The sequence below is a fragment of the Hippoglossus hippoglossus genome, chromosome 22 (genome assembly GCF_009819705.1).
Source record: "Hippoglossus hippoglossus isolate fHipHip1 chromosome 22, fHipHip1.pri, whole genome shotgun sequence".
NCBI classification, from domain to species: domain Eukaryota; kingdom Metazoa; phylum Chordata; class Actinopteri; order Pleuronectiformes; family Pleuronectidae; genus Hippoglossus; species Hippoglossus hippoglossus.
The window spans coordinates 8,979,728-9,000,047 of NC_047172.1; the positions used below are offsets into that span (position 1 = coordinate 8,979,728).

General features: G+C 43.5%; 1 protein-coding gene across 5 annotated transcripts in view; it reads left to right on the plus strand.

Moving 5' to 3' along the window:
- The first annotated feature begins 1,019 nt into the window (after positions 1–1,019).
- Positions 1,020–20,320, plus strand: part of LOC117755954 (DNA (cytosine-5)-methyltransferase 3A-like) — a 38,022-nt gene continuing 18,721 nt past the window's right edge. For 3 of the 5 annotated variants that reach the window (XM_034576145.1, XM_034576147.1, XM_034576148.1), the window contains exons 1-6: positions 1,020–1,175; positions 2,314–2,552; positions 6,557–6,664; positions 10,730–11,072; positions 16,154–16,200; positions 18,043–18,189. In XM_034576145.1, the coding sequence (XP_034432036.1) occupies positions 2,472–2,552; positions 6,557–6,664; positions 10,730–11,072; positions 16,154–16,200; positions 18,043–18,189 (726 nt within the window). In that variant the 5' untranslated portion in view covers positions 1,020–1,175; positions 2,314–2,471. The remainder of the gene's footprint in view (positions 1,176–2,313; positions 2,553–6,556; positions 6,665–10,729; positions 11,073–16,153; positions 16,201–18,042; positions 18,190–20,320) is intronic. The other 2 variants (XM_034576149.1, XM_034576150.1) reach the window with 1 other exon arrangement.

The window sequence follows — 20,320 nt, forward strand, 5'->3', positions numbered from 1 at the left end:
TGGCATCTCAGCCGACTTGTGGTGTTGCCCTTTGAACCTGTGTTCAACATGTCTGCTCGCTTGCATTCTCCACATGTTTCCTGTCTGCATCTCGACCGTCATCTGTCAAATGCTGTCAAAAAACGACCCAGATACGAACTGGAAAGTTCATGGAGGCTGCATATATCTGCCAAGGCTGTTACTACTTTCAATGTTAGAGAAAGTGATTACAAATATTCCTGGTGTCCATATCTGTACCAAAATTGAATGGGCTATTTTTTGTTCCATGTCCCATCCTCCAGCCAAGTGGTCATGAAAAGGTGTTCAGTAGTTTTTGCTAAATAAAGCCCACAAACAAATTAACAAAAACAAACCAACAAACAAACAAACTAGAATGGAATTCAGTAGAGAGCAGACCACTGTAAAAGCCCCCAAATCCCTTAAATTCAATCAAGCTGCACCAAATTGCACAGACTCATAGATGTAAGTCACCTAGATGTACCTGCATTTTTATCATCAAGATCCGTGAATAATTCCTGGTAAAAAGTTCAAGAAAGTCATCAAAAAATTCTTCAATCCACCCCTTTGATTGGCCCATGTGCCATCCTTCCACCAAGCTTCGGGGAAATACCCAGCAGTTTTCACGTGATCCTGCTGAAAACCAAACAACCAATCAACCAGCCAACCAACCAATCAGCCAATCAACTAACCAACTAGCCAGCCAATCAACCAATCGACAAATCAACTAACCAACTAATCAACCAACCAATCAGCCAGCAAACCAACCAATCAACAGACACGGGTGAAAACATAACCTCCTTGGACGAGGTAACCAATGAACAGAGGTTTTGAGAGGGGGTGTTTTGGTATTGCCACTAGACGGCTGGGATGACATCATATCAAGGTGTGAGTGTATTTTGTTTTTTAGGGGGGGGCGGGATTCCTTTAAAATCCCCCCCCCCCCTCTCTCTCTCCCCCGCCCCTCTACCACGCTGTGACGCGTGTGGAAAAGCCGGCCGGCTCTAGGACCCGGTGGCGGCCGGCGGACAGCGCCTGCAGGCCCCTGCAGTGAGAGCGGCGGCGCATCTGGAGGAGCTGTCCGGGCCGGGAGGTGGAGGACGGGGAGAGAAGAGGAAGGAGGCTCCGGGAGCAAGCGAGACAAAAAAGGGTCAGGCCTGGGACTCGCGAGAAACCGGGTAACGAAACACACGAGCGATCCACGCGTTGAACTCCGTGTATCCGGTAACCGAGCAGGAAGGGTGACCAAAAAAAAAAACAAAAAAAACGTGAAAGCACCGAGAGCGGAAGGCGCTCGATGGAAATGGGGGAAATAGCGATTTGCGAGCGGGGGTTTGTGTTTCTGCAGATGTGCCGATTCGGGACGTCGCGACGCGCACTTGAGCTTGACCGATTTTACTGCCACAGCACCGGCATCGCGGCTCCTCCAGACACCGGCCTCGTTCAAAAAAAAAATGAACGGGGATTTATCCTTCAGTGGCCGTGGCCTGTAAGAAGAGCCACAGTCCCCCCGGGGTCGTGTTGCAGACTTGTCCGGCTGCAGAAGACGCCGGAAACTTTGCCATTTCAACAGCATTGAATTAAAAAAATGCAAGTAACGTGATTGTGGTTGTGTGTTCACGGAGATGCGGTGACTTTAAAAATCCTGTCTGGCCTTTATAATAAATGATTATTCCTCAAGATTACGCGTCCTGGACTGTTTCCCTGCAGTTACCATCATCATCTCTGGAGCGAGGTTTCATTCCTGCAGCCAATTAGAGCCTCATGATAAATAAATGTCATCAGTCTTGTGTGCGTGTGCGTAACCCTCTCTAGGAAACATCCTGTATGTGAATAGGGCTACGCTTTGGTTTTTTTACGCACATTTCCACGAGTGCAACATTGCCAACGTGCGCGCCCGGAGTAACTTCAACAATGACTCCTGAGGGGGAAATGAAATATTAATCATTTTCATCATCCTCAGTTTAATCTACAGCACCATTCAGGCTGTCGTGCGCGCACTAGCAGCACTTGGAGGTAGCACACTGCACATGCATGCATCCATTTGGAGTAAAAAAAAGAAAGTGGTCTAGGCCCTATAGGCGAGAGAAGCCATACGGTATCTCCCTGTATGTAACAGCGTGTGAGCTTCCTATATGATGTGCACTCACAAAGGGAAGGCTGGGGCTCTGCAAGTGCCTCTTAGTGACTGGAAATAAGATGTAACTGCACTGATTTTAAAGGAAATACACACGACAACATGCACTTTGCAAACAAGGCTGCAAAACTAAAGTGTATTACGACTGCTGATTGCTTCTGTTCTTTCTCATCTTCCAGGAGAGCGGAGAGAGAGAAGAGGGATCATCTCTCGTTTTCTTTATTTTTCTTCATTTGAGTTTTCTTTTCATCTCCTCATCCACACCCCACCTAGTCCACCACCATCATCACCATCATCATCATCTACTATCTCCCATAAGCCCATAAGACTCTCAGTGATGCCGTCCAACACTGTCACCAACGCCACAGCCGCTGCATTCAAAGGCTCCGACTTCACCGACTCACCTGGAAGCAGAATGGTAAGGAACATGCGTGAAATGTAGAGGTTCGCCTCAGGAATGTCACTGGAGGAGTTTCTTAGGATCCTCTTAAAATTAATATGTAAAGCTGCTTTCAGACATGTACCGAGCTCTGGATAATCTTCTGACATTCTCCGGCGGGGCTTCATGTGAGAATGCAAATGTCCCAGTCAGAGGTCGCGGACATTCGCTGGAGTTTCTCCTGCCGGCCCCCTGGTAAAACCTCTGGATAATGTCCGAATGAGCCCAGGGGAGGAGTCACCCTGAGATAACACATATTTCAGAATGAAAAAGCAGTGTCACACACGTAGAAGACAGGGACGAAGATGTCAGGAGAGGTTTTTTAGTTATGAGGGTGGATGCCAGTGTTGATGTTCTGTACACGTGATCTCCACAGTGGAATTTATAGGTCACGTCCCGCCTCTGCACGCTGCGCCACCCCTCACCTGAACGTTCCCGATATTTATTTGTTGTTTTTGAACACATCTGAGCAGAGAATCTCCAAACTCCAGAGAAACTCAAATGTCCAGACATTCTTTGGAGTTCATGTGTAAAAACGTCTTTGGTGGATGAGTCGGGGGTTTCTCAGATTTATTCATTCAGTCATGTTTTGGGTTTTGAATGAGCTCTTGATTATTTTGGATTTGACTTGCCCGTCACTCGAAAGAGCAATTTCATTTAAAGGCCTTAAACTCAACCAGAGCGGATTTAAAAGGAGATTATTAACTCCTGAGCTCTTTCAACACCGCTGCAGTGTAATGTGCCTTTTAGAATCTTTACAGAAATATCTCTAAAGAGAATCTGTATGAAAGTGTGCATGGAGATATGTGTGTATGAGGCTGCTTTTCAAGCATTTATAGTGTTATCATTGTGACAATGCCTGGATTGAGGCTTAGAATAAGAGCAATGTGGTTTGTGCTGTTATTTCAAGTCAAAGCCATTTAAAATCGTCCCCAATTTTATGAATGGAGTTAATCAGTCAGTCAAGCTAAAGCCTTATTGATCCCTCTAATCCAAAGACTTACTGGGATGGACTTAGGTGCATTGATTGACGTTGATGCTCTGATTCTCACGTAGGAATCCGAGTCACAGGGGAGTGCCGTGTCACCCTCCATGATGCAGACACGCTCATTGTTACAGACCATGTGCAGCTGCAGCATCACGCTCCACGGCGGCAGCAGCATCACGAGCACGCTGCTGCTCGGTGAAGCTGGATTATGTGACAATTTGCTGGTGTAATGGTGGTTGGTGACGTGGGCGTTGGCTGGTGTAGGTTGAACTGGAGCTGGAATGGCTCTACTGGGGAGGGGGGGGCGGCTGTCCTCTTCCTCCATGTTCCCATTACACAGTACTGCCCTTAGTCTTGTTGCCTGGCAACAGACATTGCCTTAAATAACCAGCTAAGCAGACGGAAATAGTGCAGAGATATTGACAGTGTAGAAGGGTTCACTCCGGGCTACAACAAATCATGTATCAGGCTTTTTCTGTTTTTTTTTTTTTTATAGGGTGAAGCTGTGTGGGAAAATGGCGTGCTAATTTCATTCAGTGTGTCCACGCTTTCAGGCTGAGCGGAGTTGGTTAGGCTACTCCCGCACATATAGCCAGGCACTGCTGAATTGTGTCATCTGTATAAGTGGTTCCCCCAAATGAGGCTGCTCACCAGGCGGCACTCAAAAACGTGCTATTATCTATGCAAATCGTAATGAAAAAAACCAGAGCACCAGACTCTCTATTCAATTACAGCGGGACCCGGCACCATGTCTGGGAAAAACACATTCTCTCTCAAAAGCATCTACTTTTGAAAGAACCTGTAACAGCTCATTAGCAAACCTCTGTATTTATATACAGAAAGTTATTAATATTCAGTTTTCATGCCATTTTTTAAAATCAGTTATAACCTCATTAATCACATGATTCCTTACTCCGATCAAATCCATCTCTTTATGCAAATCAGTTTGTCACCCAGGGACACTAATGGTTGATGGATTTATTCCATTTGAGGAGCAAACACTCTCAGGGAGTAACACGGCCTGACCTTTCAAACCCATGCCTGTGTTTATTGTCATCCTCCACCTTTTACATTATTTAACAATTGTCTTTTGGAATCTGATCGTCCTCCAAAGCCTTGAGTGTTTTTATGCTTTTTGGGGGTTTAACCGTACAGTCGACAACATAGAGACAGAAAAATAAGAAGATGATGAGATTTTGCAAATGTCTGTGGTTGGTGTTACACATTATTCTGTGACCTGAACCGTATTTCCACTGCAAACTTTTTAGTCGTGGTTACAATTGTTGATATCTCCAAATGGCGGCAGCAGTATTTAAACATGGCCACAGGTGCTAATCTCACAATACACCATCACACATTTTGATATCAGTGATACGTTACTCCAGCCGGTCAATATTTGAGGATAACTAACCAAAAACCCTAATGTGATCGTCACCACACAGCTCTGGTTTTCATCAACAGACAGAATTACGTTAAATTAGGTTCAGAGTTTACTCTTAATTTTGAAAACAGCAGCTCAGAAAACGTTCTCACCCCAAAGCCCTTTCAGTAGCTGCCCTGGCGCTTTTGATTATAACTCATGACCGTCATCTGCAGTTGGAGTTTGCCAAACGGCCCAAATCTAATATGGGCTGGACAAGACCTTAAAGTGCACATTGTGAGGTTTTGGAATTGTCATTGGAACAAAGGAGCGGCGACGTGAGCAGGTTTAAAACAAAATGATTTTTTGCAGAATTATTGAATCCACGCAGAGATTCTTCAGAGTTCCAGGTAGATAAGAAGATGCAACAAGTTTCATTCTCAGCGTTCAGAGTTCAGGGTTCGGCAGACTGCGTCCTGTAGCCTCTCTTTTCTTGCCTCAATTACTCCAAGTCACTTTTGCAGTTTTGCAGAAAGAGAAAGGGGCATTGGACTAGTATACGTAAAGGGACACATATGTGTGTATGTGCATATCTGAAATACACCACTCATTGCTCCATAGCCTGCATATCACCATTATTCTTTAATCATGTTAAGAGGTCTAACACCTAACACCCTAGGCAGAACGATGATGTAACTGTAATGTGTTTGATTCTTATTGGAGTCATTAAAGGTGCTTCACTTATTCCTGGTTATGTGAATTATATAATAAAAATAATAATTATTATTATCTGTAACGCTTATCCCTGGGGGGGGGGGCTGGAGTTAATCCCAGCTCATATTTGGTGGGAGGTCACATTCATATGGTCAATTTAGAGTTCTCCTCTACTTTTCTTCTGGAATTCCCACGTTGAATTTAAATCCATGTACAACGACAAAGTAATGAAATATGTTCAGTCTTCTATCATCGTTGAAAGTATCCAAATTTATTATTGATGGAATCTTGCATTCACTACTAGAGGAATTTAATAAGGACCTCATCCTCCACCCCCCCCACCGCAGCTGTCAGGAATGGCCTTGCATTCAGACTTGGTGCTGGTGGTCCTATTCAGTCAATATTGACACTCAAAGCATCTACATTAGGATCATCTTTTCTCCCATCAACCCCAGGGGTGCTTGGTGGCGGCGGACATGGGGCTTTGTTCGCGGGGGTAGACGGTTTTATTAATCAAAAAGAAATTGCAGCAAGGGAAGGTGGGGGCCGGCCGACGTCTTTGTAGCCGTGTCAAGAGGGGGATTGTCTGAGGAAGGTCAGCGCTGCGTCCGCGGAGCTTTCACTTCAGCCGAGTTCAAAGGGACGTGTCATTCAGTTTCTATCTGTTTCATTGTCCACTCAACCAAACCCACTCAAGGACCCGCTGCACTTCCCCCAAATGTTCAAGTGTTTTACCGAGGTGCAGTTTTGTGTGCGTCCTGTGGGTCTAGTATCACTTCTGCTGTGTTTTTGACTGAGGTGAATGTACAAATTCATAATGGGAACAGACATCCAGGCCTTATGAGCAAACTTGACATCCCCATAAATAAAATATGTGGAGGATACTGTGTCCAAATCATGGTGTGTTCTTTCTGTTCACAGGGGGAGAGCACGATACTGGATATGGACCTGAAGCCGGAGGAGAAGTCTGCTCACAGCAGTGCCCCTTGTAAAAGTGGCAAGCCGGGAAGAAAGCGCAAGCAGTTTCCAGTGAGTGTTGACTGTCATATCTACATCCATCCGTTCATATATAGTGATGGTTTTACAGTGATTTTCTGTCAGTTTTCCACATGTCTTGGTTGAATATTGCTCTGAGTCAAGATTAGAGATCAGCTGGACGTTGAGCATGGTGAAGAATCTGTGCTGTTTCCTCTGTCTCTTCAATATCTCCGGGTCAAATAAAAGGCAACATGGCAAAAAAAAGGAAATAGTTTATACAACGCATGTTCACCTGAAGTTGTGGCAGTTGCTCTGAAACCTCCTACTCAAAGATGGGGTGAAAGGGAGTGTGCTTATCAGTTTCTTAAGCTGCTTTCAGACATGCACTGGACTCTGCACCTCCTCCGTATTTTGTCCGGAGGAGGTGCATGTGTGAACGTAAACGTCAATGGCTTCGGCAACCGTGATAGACGGTGATCGACGGATGATTCATCCAATCACCTGTCGAGTATTTTTTTAAAAGCGCCTGCCTTTCTCCGGCAAATCCTCCCCAGATGGTTCTGTGTAAAAAAGACATCTGGTGCATCAGGTTTGGTTGGAGTCAGCTGTGGCCTCAGCATCCTTCAAACAAAATGCCTGTGGAGGTTTATCGGACAGCAACGTCTCCACACATCCTGATAGTCAGACTGAATTGGTGAAGCCTGAACTTGCACCGTGCGCCATTTGCATTTTACTACATCTCCTGCTTCTCTATGACAGCAGGCTTTTCATTCCCCCTATGGAGTGAGGCCTTCTGGAACAGCTATAAACCTTCTATCATATTATTTGACCTAGTTGTAACTCAGCCTTAAGTGTTTGCCTTCATAGTCAAAGGTTTTGGTGAAACACTGGGTTGTGGGAAAAAAAGAATTCAATATCTGCACAATATATCATCAGCCTGGTACATGCACGTCTTTGTACTGATGAATAAACATTACACCATGTTTGTAAGTCACACACAGAAACTACACGAATTTGTAAACTACTTTTGTAGTTAAAAGCCCTGATGTGATAATGACTCTTGGGCCAGCATGTATCTGGGAGTGTTGTTTCCCCCCCCCGAGATGTTTTTTAACATTTGCATTTATCACATCAGCCTGTGCTTAAAGATCATGTTCATTAATTAAAAAATAAAACTAAAAAACAGAGTCATTCCACAAAACAAAAATGGGGTTGGAAAGATATTTCCAGATAAAACTATATGAAGGTTCTGAGTGACAGTAACAATATACGATAAAGAAAAAGCTATTATCAGAAACATGCGCAGACGTCAGACGACCGCTGCTTCACTCTTGTTTTTCTTCTTCTCCAAACGAGACTGTCACTCAAACACGTAGCTGCCAAATTACAATGTGCCTCAAACAGACACGGAAGGTTCTCCGTCGTGGATCTGTGGTAAAAACACAAGTAGAGCTGCTGATAAAGGTGGTATGTTACCTGAGCCTAACCTTTTGAGGGAAAATACACAAAGAGGCAAAGTGTAAACTCTTTCACCTCATTTCACAGGGTTTTACATTTTAAATATTAACTTCTGTTGACCCCTCTTTACTATCATGGGTCAAGACTGTAATACCCAGTGCTTTCAGTCAGTGTAGGAGGGTGAAGAATGTTCAACTGGTAATAACATTCAGTAATCTGCTCCCACCTCGAGATCATTATAACATTATCTTATCTTAACAATATATAAAAAGTCTGTCCGCCTGTATATTTTATACCATAGAAACATGTCAGTGGTCTCAGAGGTTTGCATTAAATATCAACAGTAATTTATTTAAAATCTACTGTATAATTAAATCAGCCCTACGTCTTTTCATTCATCTTTTTCTCTCTGTTTTTGGTCTCCACCAACTACTGAGTAACGTATCTAACTCTTTAGCGGCTAAATGCTCAGTTTGGTGCCGGTAAGATTTAAGTCATTTAAGGTGAAAACAGCTTTCTGCCACTACACTGATATGAGCAGTGACATTAAACCGAGACAGTAAATTTACGTTGCACAAAAAAAAAAGAATGAACCGAAAAAATACTACATATAGCTGAGGACTTTCAAGTTGGATGATATTTATCTGTAGGTTTATCTTCCACATCTTCTTTGACCCATTGTTGAAATATTGCTTGAATAACAGCTTGAATATTTTAGTAAACATGTTATAAACGACTACATGTGGCAGCGGGGGGTGGTGTGGGGGGGTGAGTTGTAATGCCGCAGCAGTAGTTTGGATTAGTTAGTCAGTGTTTTGGTTTGACCTCTGTCTGCCTGTCTGAGCCGCCTGATTTACTGACTGTGACCTCTGACCTCTGGCTGGGGCCTCGTGTAGTTCACTGGGCCACTAATCTGTTGCATAATTCTGTCGTTGTAGTTGTGTGTGTGCGCTGGAACACACAACCATGAGTTTGTTTCGTGTTTGTTTCCATGTTTGTTTGCTTTGTGTGTGTGTATGTTTTTGTATGTATGTACAAGAAATCTTTGTAGGACCATACAGCCTATATCTTTTTGGCTGATCATCGCTTTATGGGCTGTTTGAGGCTTAAGACTTGGTTTTAGGGTTAGAATTAGGTGTGCGTGCGTGCGTGCGTGCGTGCGCGCACACTGATTCGCGCACTGATTATGAATGATAATGTTGTCTGAATTGTGTTTGTTTTTTTCATTCTGAGTCAAATAGATTTTGAAGCGCGCCACTGTTTGCCTGAGTGTAACATTTATAGTAAACGTGTTCTCAGTTACTACAATAATGAAAAGCATTTATAGTTTTGTGGTGCGAAGAATGTTCAAAAACCAACTTTTATGCTTGATCTATATATTTTTATGATACAGTACGACTTCCACTGAAGTTTGTTCTGTGCCGTTTGCATTTTATTCTTCACACAGAGGTTTTATGGGTCTCTGGGTCACATTAAAGCCAGTTTACGTCGTGTTTGCCTATTCAGCCTGCGAGAATCAGATTACATTTGACCTTTTTAGCTTGCAGCACAGGGTCTTGTGTTCGCTGGCAGACTGACGCCTCCTGAGGTGTTATCGTCGCCTGCCTTCAATGCAAACTGCTGTACCTACATCTGCAGGAGATGAAAGCGCCAGCGCCAGCGCCGCTCTCATCAGTGTTGACAGTCTGATCTCACAAGACATGCTCCACTTTCTGCTCGCCCTGAACCAGTAATGGGATTGTCTGAGAAAGTGTGTTTTTAACTATTTTTAGACTGCGGCAGAAACACGATCACGTTTCCTCAAACACTTTAGATTTGATTTCTAGGCCCTCTCAGATTGTTGGTGCTTTTTTTAGGTGTAAGAGCTGAATGTCTGCCGCTGTAACTTGAACTGCAGTTTCAGTTGGGTCAGCGCTCTTTGAATTTACTCCCATGCATAGAATGAAATAGTTTAACTGGGCGTTTCAAACTGGACGGAGAGAGAGAAAAAACCGTCTCCGTTGTCAAACAGCCAACATTCTTTACATATTTCCGTGCTGCTGTAATGATGAATGCATGACTCCAGATAGCTCAGTAGTGTACCTGATGAACTGTAATGTAATCCCTTCCTCACTTCCCAACTTAATGGCTGTACAGCAGATTTACTGGCACAGCTTTGAAGTTTTACAACTCTGGTTTAACAGAGCTAAATAGGAAACGCCATAATTCACCGGCTAATAAGTGTAGAAGTTGAGCTACGTGTTTGATTCTGCTCAGATGCAGCCGAGGAGGCTTAGGGGATGAAATTGAGCTCATCTAATATGAAATGGATGAAAGCTTTAATTGACAATCTCAATTCAAGCTAACCCATTTAGCCAACAAAGTCGGAAGAGTGCTTATCATCACTGTGATAGCGCCAGCTGTTTTACTGTCACTCGCTCAGATGGTCTTATTTCAAGCACGCTGGATGATTTGCTGTACATCCTGAAAGGGCTTGTTTACTGCACAGACGGCTACAGTTTGTTCAGCGCTACATGTGTCATAGCATCTGACAGGCACAACAATGCCGTACACCTTCGTCACATCCAACTGTAACATACCGCTGCGGCAACAGCCATCTATAAAGTTGATAGATTGCCAGGATGTTAACATTTCGACGTTCCCTTGCTCTGCCGGCAGGTTGAGAGCTGTGGCGCCCTCAAAGACGGAGTGGGCAACAGCTACCCCGGGGTTGGAAGGCCGTCCATGGCACAGGTCCACAACGGAGACATGGGCGGGCGCAGAGACAGGACGTCAGACGCCTGCTTCCCCAAACAGGAGAAGAGGGAAGTGGAGAACGGGATCCCCAGAGGCCCTTCCTCCTGCCGGGCAGAGGACAGCTCCCAGGGTCAGAGCCCGAGCCCTTCCCAGGAGAACGGATTCCTGGCCAGTCGCGAGGAGCACGACTCAGAAAGAGACAACGACAGCCTGATGACGCCGCACAAGAAAAGAGGGAGGCGGAAACTGGAACGCCCAACGAAATGTGAGTGTTTTTTTTTCACTTTTAGATCTCTCTCTCTCTCTCTCTTTCTCTCTTCTCTCTTCTCTCTTCTCTCTCTCTCTGCGGGTCCGGCGGGAAAAGTCACATGTGTGGGACTTGTACAAGATGTTGAGTAATGAACTGTAAGTGGATGTCGGATTGAATGGGTCTACACAGCTCCACACTCACAATATGACACTGACACTACTGGGATTAGTAACACAGTGTTGCATTCAAGCTGCTGCACAGTGCTGGGAAGAACAGGCACCACTAAATATTAGGTCTGCAGAGGAAATTAGATGTATAATAATTCTTAAACTGTTAATAATTATATTATGCATATACTATACTGAATGTTTGAATGATAAATTTCCCTTCTGAATGTCTCCATGTGGTTTACCAAACGCTTTCACTATGGGTGGACATTTGAATGTGTGTGTGACCAAGACAGAAGTTAAGATGGAGAAACAGTCGTCTCCAGTGTGATAGAGAGACCAAATCTAAGATGTGTGATGTCGAACAAGGGGAGTCGACCTCAGCCAGTTTAAATCTGAAGAGCTGGTAGTTGTTGCACAGTTTGCCTCTGGACACTAACTATTCCGATTGTATTGAAGTAGTTACTTCTGTGTAGATCTGACACAACTTGTTGATTTAATTCATTTGTCAATAAATCTGCAACTCCTCTGGTAAGTTATTAATCCTTTAAATCATTCTGAAAGCAAACATGTGAGACATTCTCTGGCTTCAGCTCCTTAAATTTGATTATTTGCTGTTTTTCTCTGCTTCAGGTTGTAATAAACTGAGTTTTAATGGGTTTTATGGGCTTTTTCTGGATTGGACAAAATGATAAATTGGGATAAAGTAATGAATTAATAAACTGTGAAAACAATCATCAGTTGACCTAATTATTAGGGAAAAAAAGCTTGAATATGTGACGTTGCAGCATTTTTCCCCCCTTAAATAATTATAATAACTTAAAAATGACTTATGAAATGACAGTTAGCTGAGATTACACCCTTACATAAAATTTAACGACTAGATTAAATGCAAACTGTCGTTTTCATTATAATAAACTATTTTTAATTGAATTTCGGTCACACTGAACTGAATGTGCAGCAGCTACAGAGCAGAATGTGGATAAAATTAGCATATAAAGGTGATATAAATCAGCGGCGCCGACAGGTAGTTTCTAGTCCAAGATGGAGATTAACCATATCACTTAGACGCCCCCCCCCCTCACACACTTTCAGCCCTCGCTCTCTCAGCCACGTGTCGCTCTCGCTCCTCTCTCCGCCGCAGAGACACTGGCTATGACCTTGATGAGGAGTGCAGTAAATAAAGCCGGGGGAGGAGCCACGCGTCTCCTGGCAACGAGCCTCTGTTGGGAGCTGGCAGGTCTCTGTTGTGGCCGCCTCCCCGTCGGGGGCCCTGCCAGGTGGATGGCATCGCGCCCAGAGCTCTTTACAAACTGGGTCTGCTTTCTGTATTCACCTGGTCTGTGCGTCTCCGAGCTGTTGCTTCACTTCCAAATAGAAACCGGGGATAACCCTGTTTGTAACGCTGGATCCAATCAGTGCTGCCCAGCTTTAGCATGAAACAGAAAGAATCAATATTTTCTATCATCTGGGTGAGTTTTATTTTTTAAATAGGCTGAACTGTCTTAACACTCACATTTTACACAGTGTTTAGTTTTTAATGAGGATGTGGAATTAAAGCTCGGTGAGGCAGAAGATTGAGACTGGATAATCAAATTACAAAAGCTGTGAATAAGTAATAATGAGTTTTACTCGGCCAAGTCTTTGGGTTTTTTCAAGTGTGAGAAAATCACCCTGGCGATGTTGCATCAGTGAAAAGTTCCCACAATCCTGCTCAGAAATAATTACTAAATCCTTTAGAGATGCAAGAAAACCCAAACACTGTTGTACCTTCATGATGTAAGAGATTTTACTGTAAGATAAATCAGAATGGGACTAAGGAGAAATGAGCACCGTGATAGAACAAGTTTGACGCCTTGTTCACACTAATGCAGATATTTCGCCACACAAACTTTTTCCTCTGCGTTTGTTCCTCTCGTCCACAAACATACGTCGTTATAAGTCACTTAAACTGCGATTCTTACAAGCGCCTTCCAAAATGCCTCCGGTTTCTGTGTGTCCGAGCCCACTGTTGCTTTGGGTAATGAGCGAGCAACAGCAACGCCAATGGGGGCGATATGATATACCGGTTTGTCTACGTTTGTTTTGCACCGCTAGGTCCAATTACAAGTTTGCAGCAAAATTCAGCATCACTGCACGACATTACTAGCATTCACAGATGTCTGCCTCCCCAATATTACTTAACCACAGTGTTCTTCTCTGGTATTTGACGGATCGTTGATGTAGACATTATCACCACCTACTGGCCCGGCATTCTTGTTTGTAGTTGTTTTTTGTTTTCTCGTCTGTGCGAAGATATTTTGTAGAATGAAGGTCGTGTGGGCAAAGATTTCAAAAAATGAGGACGGCGGGGAACATATCAGTTCAAAAAATGATCTACAGTTGTGTAGACAGGGAGTGTAGAGGGAGTGTAGGTATAAGTTTATCTTAGAGGGGAGAGAGGCCTTGGTTTGGGCAGAGTGCTGGATCGATTGACAGCTGAACGGGGTTTGTGTCATCCATCTGGAGGGCACAGGGAGGAGGAACTGAGCTCCAGCAATACGAGCGCTGGACTGCGCTCAAACTGGCATGGTATACTCTCTGTGGGCAGCGTTAGCCAGCTCCCCTTTACAAACCCAATGACCTTGGCAGTCCGCGCCGCCTCACCGATTTGTTATATAGTCACTTATTCCCGATGAGGACGACGAGACCAGGAGGGAGTGATGGAAAAAAAAACACGAGAGCAAAGAGGGGAGGGAGGAACAGGGGGCTCAGCTACACATGGAACCAACTTGAAGAGGCTGCTAAGAGAGCAGACTATTGTTAGGACAGGTTTGTAGGGTACTTCACCGACAAGCCAGAGTTGGCTGTGCAGAAAACCCGCCATCAAAAGTTGTCTTTAGCCTCTAGGACTCAAGTGTTATGATAGTGTTGGGGCTTGGATGAAGTAGATAGTCATGTTTACTCAGGCTGTGCCACCTTGCTCATAAAGGACACAGCTGCTACAGTGATGTGTACGTACTCGGCCGGTGTCCTATCATCCTGCTCATTTTCAGAAACACTCGCTTACACTCAAATGAATCATTTAAGGTGTTGATGTGAGCTTCAGTGATGAGGCTGATTTTTTTTGGCCTCCTTATCTCTTTCTCTGCCGCTGTGGGTGAGAATCATGTTTTGGTTGGGTGGTATTCCGTGCTCCCTGGCTCACCCCTCACTGCTCTGCTGAACTCAGGCAAACAAAGCTGTTTAAGAATGAATAACATGCCCTTGTTGTCATAGACCTCCAGATCTTAAATCACGGCCGGGTTAATGGGAAATCCCAACTTTTATTGTGGTTAAGACACTTTTATTAGACTGTGGCTTCAGTGGATGTTTCACCAAATGTTTTCTGTGCTATTTTGACAATCTTTGCCTTGCTGCTGCTGCACCTCTGTTTCGCAACTATGCACATTTTCTTTCCCATGTAAAACTTTTATGGCAGATGTTTCATTTAGAGCCCAAATCGTATGGACTTTTGGCAGCAGATGCTAATGCCGGTATTAGGGAATTAAAAAAAATCTTATACGGATATATTGGCAGAGATGTATATATGTGTGTGTGTTGAAAAGAATTTGGCAGTGATTCCTAAGATGTCATTTTCAAACCCTCATATTTTCCAGTTTAATCATAATTGTATTATTACTGCAATGAAAAAGAAAACACAAATACAACCAAATAAATAGAACTCTGATCAAAAAAGTTTTCTGCATTGTTTATTCTGTAAAATAAAAGTTTTAATATTATATCAGGAAACACAGATACTGATCCAATAAATAGGTCCTGCTTGTCTTTCATTAATATTTCCATTACATTCTTTTAAATTGTCTTTTTGTAAATTAAGAATTGATCATATCTGTCACATAAATGTAGTGTAGTAAAAATCTGTAATGAGGTGGAGCAGAAGTAAAATGTAGCAGAAAGAAGTTAGAGAAAAGTTGAAAAACATGCCAGCATCAGTTCTGGAGCTTTTCAGTGTCATCACATGATCTCCATCAGCAGATGGTATTTTCGTAGTTGCCATGGTTGTATTAATGAACACTTGTCCATCTTGTTAAGCGCTTCAAACGTCTTCAAGTGCTTGTAAAAAAAAAAAGTTAAAATTTTCTGGACAAACGCCATCTGCTGATGAAGATCATGCAAAATCATCAAAGCAGCTACTAAACGGAATTTGAGGTGAGATCATTTTCTCATCTGCTGCTTCCAAGGTAATAATGAAACCTTTTAAACTTTAAAACTCTACTTAGTAATGGTATTTGACAACTTTTCAGCTGTGTCGTACACATAATAGGACACTTGAGTTTAGGCACAACAAGCAATATCTTTAGGCTCAACCAGCTTTTGCTTTTCCAAATAACACAGACGGTTTCCACACTGTCCACTTCTACATAACTTCTATAGTTGAGGTGTTGGAAATTGGCAGGGAGGTTATACACTGCCCCCGAGTCACAGAAGTGGAGCCGTATGTAGTTACGGTTCAGCGTCAGCAGCGTGGGAGGGGTCATGCTAATAGCAACCGGCTGTGTGTCTCATGAAGTCGGGGGGATACAAGGTCAGGAGTATGACATCTGCCAAAATAAACGTGGCCCCTCTCCACACTCGTCGTAACCTGGGCAGCCACAACCCACCCGTCTGGCACCTGAGCGTACATGCTCCCGTCATCGCATGCTGACTTTGAGTTCTCCAGAGCCGGCGTCTCTCAGCGGATTTATTAATTTGACTTTGATTTGATCCAACATTGAGTCAATGGGACGGTATGGAGGGCAAGCCTAACAATCTGGGTTAATAAAAAATGTGATGAATGAGAGGCCACTTAAAATTTAACACAGATACAGGGGAAAAAAGCCATGTGGCAAATTTCCAGTCTCCTGTGAGTGATTCAGGCCATCCATTGTGTCGCTGTCTTCTCTCTAGATGTGGAGCTCTCGGAGGAGGACGGGGCCGATGCTGTCAAGACCGAGGTAAGATTTCTGATCTGTTTGTGTCTTTGTTGTCTGGCTGATGTAACTCTTGAGGTGTCTTTCGCACTTCCCAGGGCTGTTTTTGAACTATCTTTCCTGACACAAACCGTGAGTCCCCCGCTCACCTGCATGATGGATGATCGCGGCGCAGATTGACCAGAAGCAAAACAGCTTTTCTTGACTTGGAAAAGGACAGATAATGAATAGAACATGCAACCACACTGATATGTTGTCAGTATTGTTATAGCAATGTCTTCTTTAGTCTTATTATTTATTATTAATTGTAGGACTGGTTGTTTTGCACGACAATATCGACCTTTAAAGGTGATGGTAGATAGATTTTCTTACCTTTTGATCAAGCTGTTTTTTGTCCAGTCTTTATGCTAAGCTAAATGGCTAGTGGATCCTGTTCCTGTGGACCTAAGCTAACTCTCTGCAAGATAGAAAAGCATTAATTTCCCAAATGTTGAACTACTTCTTTAACAAGCTGTTTGTTTTACATTGTGGCTTTGCACAGATTAATGGTTCAGTGTGTACGATTTAGGTGAATGGGATCGATTGGTAGAAATTGGATGGGGGTTAGGGTTGGGGTTAGGCTAGCTGTTTCCCAATGTTTGCAGTCTTTATGCTAAGCTAACATAATCAGCTGCTGGCTCCAGTTTCATATTGAATGGGCAGATACGAGAGTGGTATTGATTGTTCATCTAATTCTTTGCAAGAAACTGAAAAAATAAAAGGTTTGTCCAAATATCAAAATCATTGTTTTAGGTATAATATACAGGATTTTTTTTTTTCTAAAAATCAATATCATGGAAAAACAATCTATCAATCATCACTTATGAGCCACTAGAATTGTGTGGTTTTGAATTTATCTGCAGTGACCCTGCCCTCTGCCTCTATTCTCTTAGTTCTTATCTTGCTGTTTCTGGGCTGCAACCTTTGGGCAGTGGGTGTGCAGCCCCCAGCCAATAACAGCGTGCAGGGTGCGAGGGCGGGAAAACGTAGGGACCAGGACACATCTCCGTCTCTCCCCTGTGCTCTCTGTCCGTGTCATGTATGTATGTCTGTTTGAGCAATGGCGGAGCTGAGCTACACACACACACAGAGCAGAGGCCACAGTGGACAGAGAAGCGGAAGAGGCGTGTGCGTCGGTGGCAATTATGCATAATCTGGCAATGTGGCATCTTTAAGCAAAGTTGTGCGGAGAACCTAAAAGTGAAAAAAATGGCGTTTTATTTCTCTGGTTCCCCGCCTTGTTCTTTCTAACGCAGCTTCCTCTCTCTTATGTGTATGTTGTGTTTCCAAGCAGCAACGACAAATCCTGCATAGTAAACAGTACATTTTATGTTATTTCTGTGTATCAATAAACCGCTCTCCTACAAATGTGTGGTGAAAGCTGGCACTAGAAGTAAATTGTATCCAAACCATTGCTAGACTAGAGGCTTGGTACAGTTGCCGATCTCTAAGGTCCAGAAAGTCTGATGGGTTCTCTTGCTTTGGACTCGTGAAAGAAATGGTACCTAATGTTGTATAGACTTGAAATATCAAATACACTTGGGAGCTCCTCGTATCGGTTGGTGCTGGTGACCTTGAGACTGTTGCCAGGGAGTTGTGATTAGACACTGTGGCATCGCTTCTGGCTGCCGGACCAATCACAAGCTGATTGCATAGAACATGTGAGTCATTACCTTTTTAGATATAAGACAAACCCATTGTCCCAACTTTAAATTACTCACTTGTTTACGAGCAACAGATCGGAGGCACAGATTTACCACAGATGCTTAAAGGAAGGATAAAGAACAAGTAGCTAACTTTTTTTTTTTTTTTTAACACCTTAAACAGGGAGGTCGAGGCAGGCTGCGAGGGGGAGTTGGTTGGGAGAGCGGCCTTCGTCAGAGGCCCATACCCAGAATAACCTTCCAGGCTGGTGACCCTTATTACATTAACAAGCGGACCAGAGAGGAGTGGCTGGCCAAGTGGAAGATGGAGGTGAGTACCCCAGCTCTCTCCGGGCCCCGCAGACAGCAGGGTGAGTGACAGGCGTGGACTGAAGCCGCCAGGGTCAAAGACAGGGCTCATGGTTTGTTCACGGCCAAGTGTATTTGATGGGTCATTTGATATGTCATGGAGGTACCATTTATTTCAGCGGATTTATCTCAGTGGACCATTGGCTCTGTCGGCTGCTGCGTTTCCTGGCTTTGTTCTTGTCTATTGTATTAGCGGAGCAGAAATCACATGCAGCTGCGGTGAACACATCTGTTTGATGCCTTGACATGAATTATGCTTCCTGGATGGAATTGTTGCAGTAAATTTTGGATTTGCATGATTCTGAGTGCTTTTGATGTCCTGAAGCTGAGATGAAATGATTTTAGATTAAAGGGTCAGTTCAACCAAATGCTCTGAAAACATGCATTAGAAAGAGATAGAGAGCGGTAGGACAATGCAACAAGCCGCCAGACAGAATTCAACTGGGGATATCGTGCTTATATAGCATGTAGCTTAACCATTAAGTCCCCAGGGAGAGACCCTTAATTTCCCTTTCACCCCAGGTTCAGATTTGTTTTGTAGATAACCCAAGATTTTTTCTTTGATGGAAATTGTCCCAATGAAGCTCTTGCAGTTAATTTCTGGGAACAGTAGTTGACAAAAGTTCCAGTTTCTAACAGGTTTTGATTGTTTCACGTGGGCTCCTCAGCAAATGGAGATTGCCAAGTTGTTATGGATATTTTCTAAGCACTTAAAGATATGGTTGGTAATCCTGGAAAAGCTACTCAACCGATACATCCCACCGTCAAAACTAAAACACATGAACGTGCACTGCCTGACAACTGCTAGAAGACGACTGTTCCATGACTCACTCTTCTGACTACCATCTTTACTACAGTCTTGTGTTGTCTTTTTTTTAAATCTTCTTTCAGAGGATTTTATTTATTCATAGCTATCAGGACATGAAATTACCAACCCTACCTTTAATTTATAAGATACCTTAGTTGTTGAAGGTATCTTAACTATTGAGAATTGACTTCAGGGTTTATTGTGCCCAAGCTGAAATGTGTTTTCACAGCCCCTTCAGCACAGATCAACACAAATAGAACATACTCTCGACCTTGGAGATGGTAGTTTAAAACGTCCACTTACTTGCAGTTTTGAAGCTTTTCAATTGTATCACACAATCTTTAGATGGAGTGAAAGCTCAATGACAGAAACTTTTAATCTCAAATGTTAAGCCACCATGTGGAGAATGAAAACGTCGTTTATGGATCATGTGGTTTGATCAAGAGTTCTAGAACATTCTCTGGATGCTGTGGTGACACTGATTTGTTGGTAACTTTATTGTACGTTGGTATTTTTACTCCAGAACATCCAGAACAATCACATGTTCCTCTTCTTAATTTATCCGAGCTCTGATTTTTATGGTGACACATTTATCCATCTTGAACTCAGCATCTGCATGAATACAAAGCTCCTTCGATCATCACATAGTCATGTTTAGTTATGACTTCTGATGCTAATGTGATGTCGTGCAACCTCATCTCTGGCATAATGAGGAGTCCCCCTAGTATCAACATGGGGTCTTCCATTTCTGCTGCCTCCCCGGCCCCCTCTGCTCTCCTCTGGGGAGCGGCCATAAAAATGTCTCCAGTGAGGAAATATTGCCAAATTAGCAGGACATGCTGGAATAGTCCCACGAGTGAAATGTCGTAAAATATGAAGCTAGTTGCGTTTTCCAAACAGCGGTGGATTCTCTTGAATAAGTGACTCTTCTAGGAGTTTGAGGGGGATTTGCAAGATGCAAATTGTGACTGTGCATGTTTTTTCCACTTCCTCTCATCTGGCGTTTTGTAAGCTTTGATCGCATTATCTCAGAGACTTTGTTTTTGGCTTCTTTCCTGAGGAGTAATGTGATGCATTGCCTTATTTGGCTTTTGGTTCGCCTCTTGCCACAGAGCATGTTGCTGCTGCATGCTCCTGCAGGACATGGTGGCTGAAAGGGTTACTGCCATCTTGCTGCTTTCTTTTTTTTTTTCTTCTTCTTCATGTGCCTTGTGTTACAGTGGACTTCTCCGTCTCTCCCTCTCCGTTTCCCTCCCCTATTCTTCCCCTGACCCCTCCCCCAGCT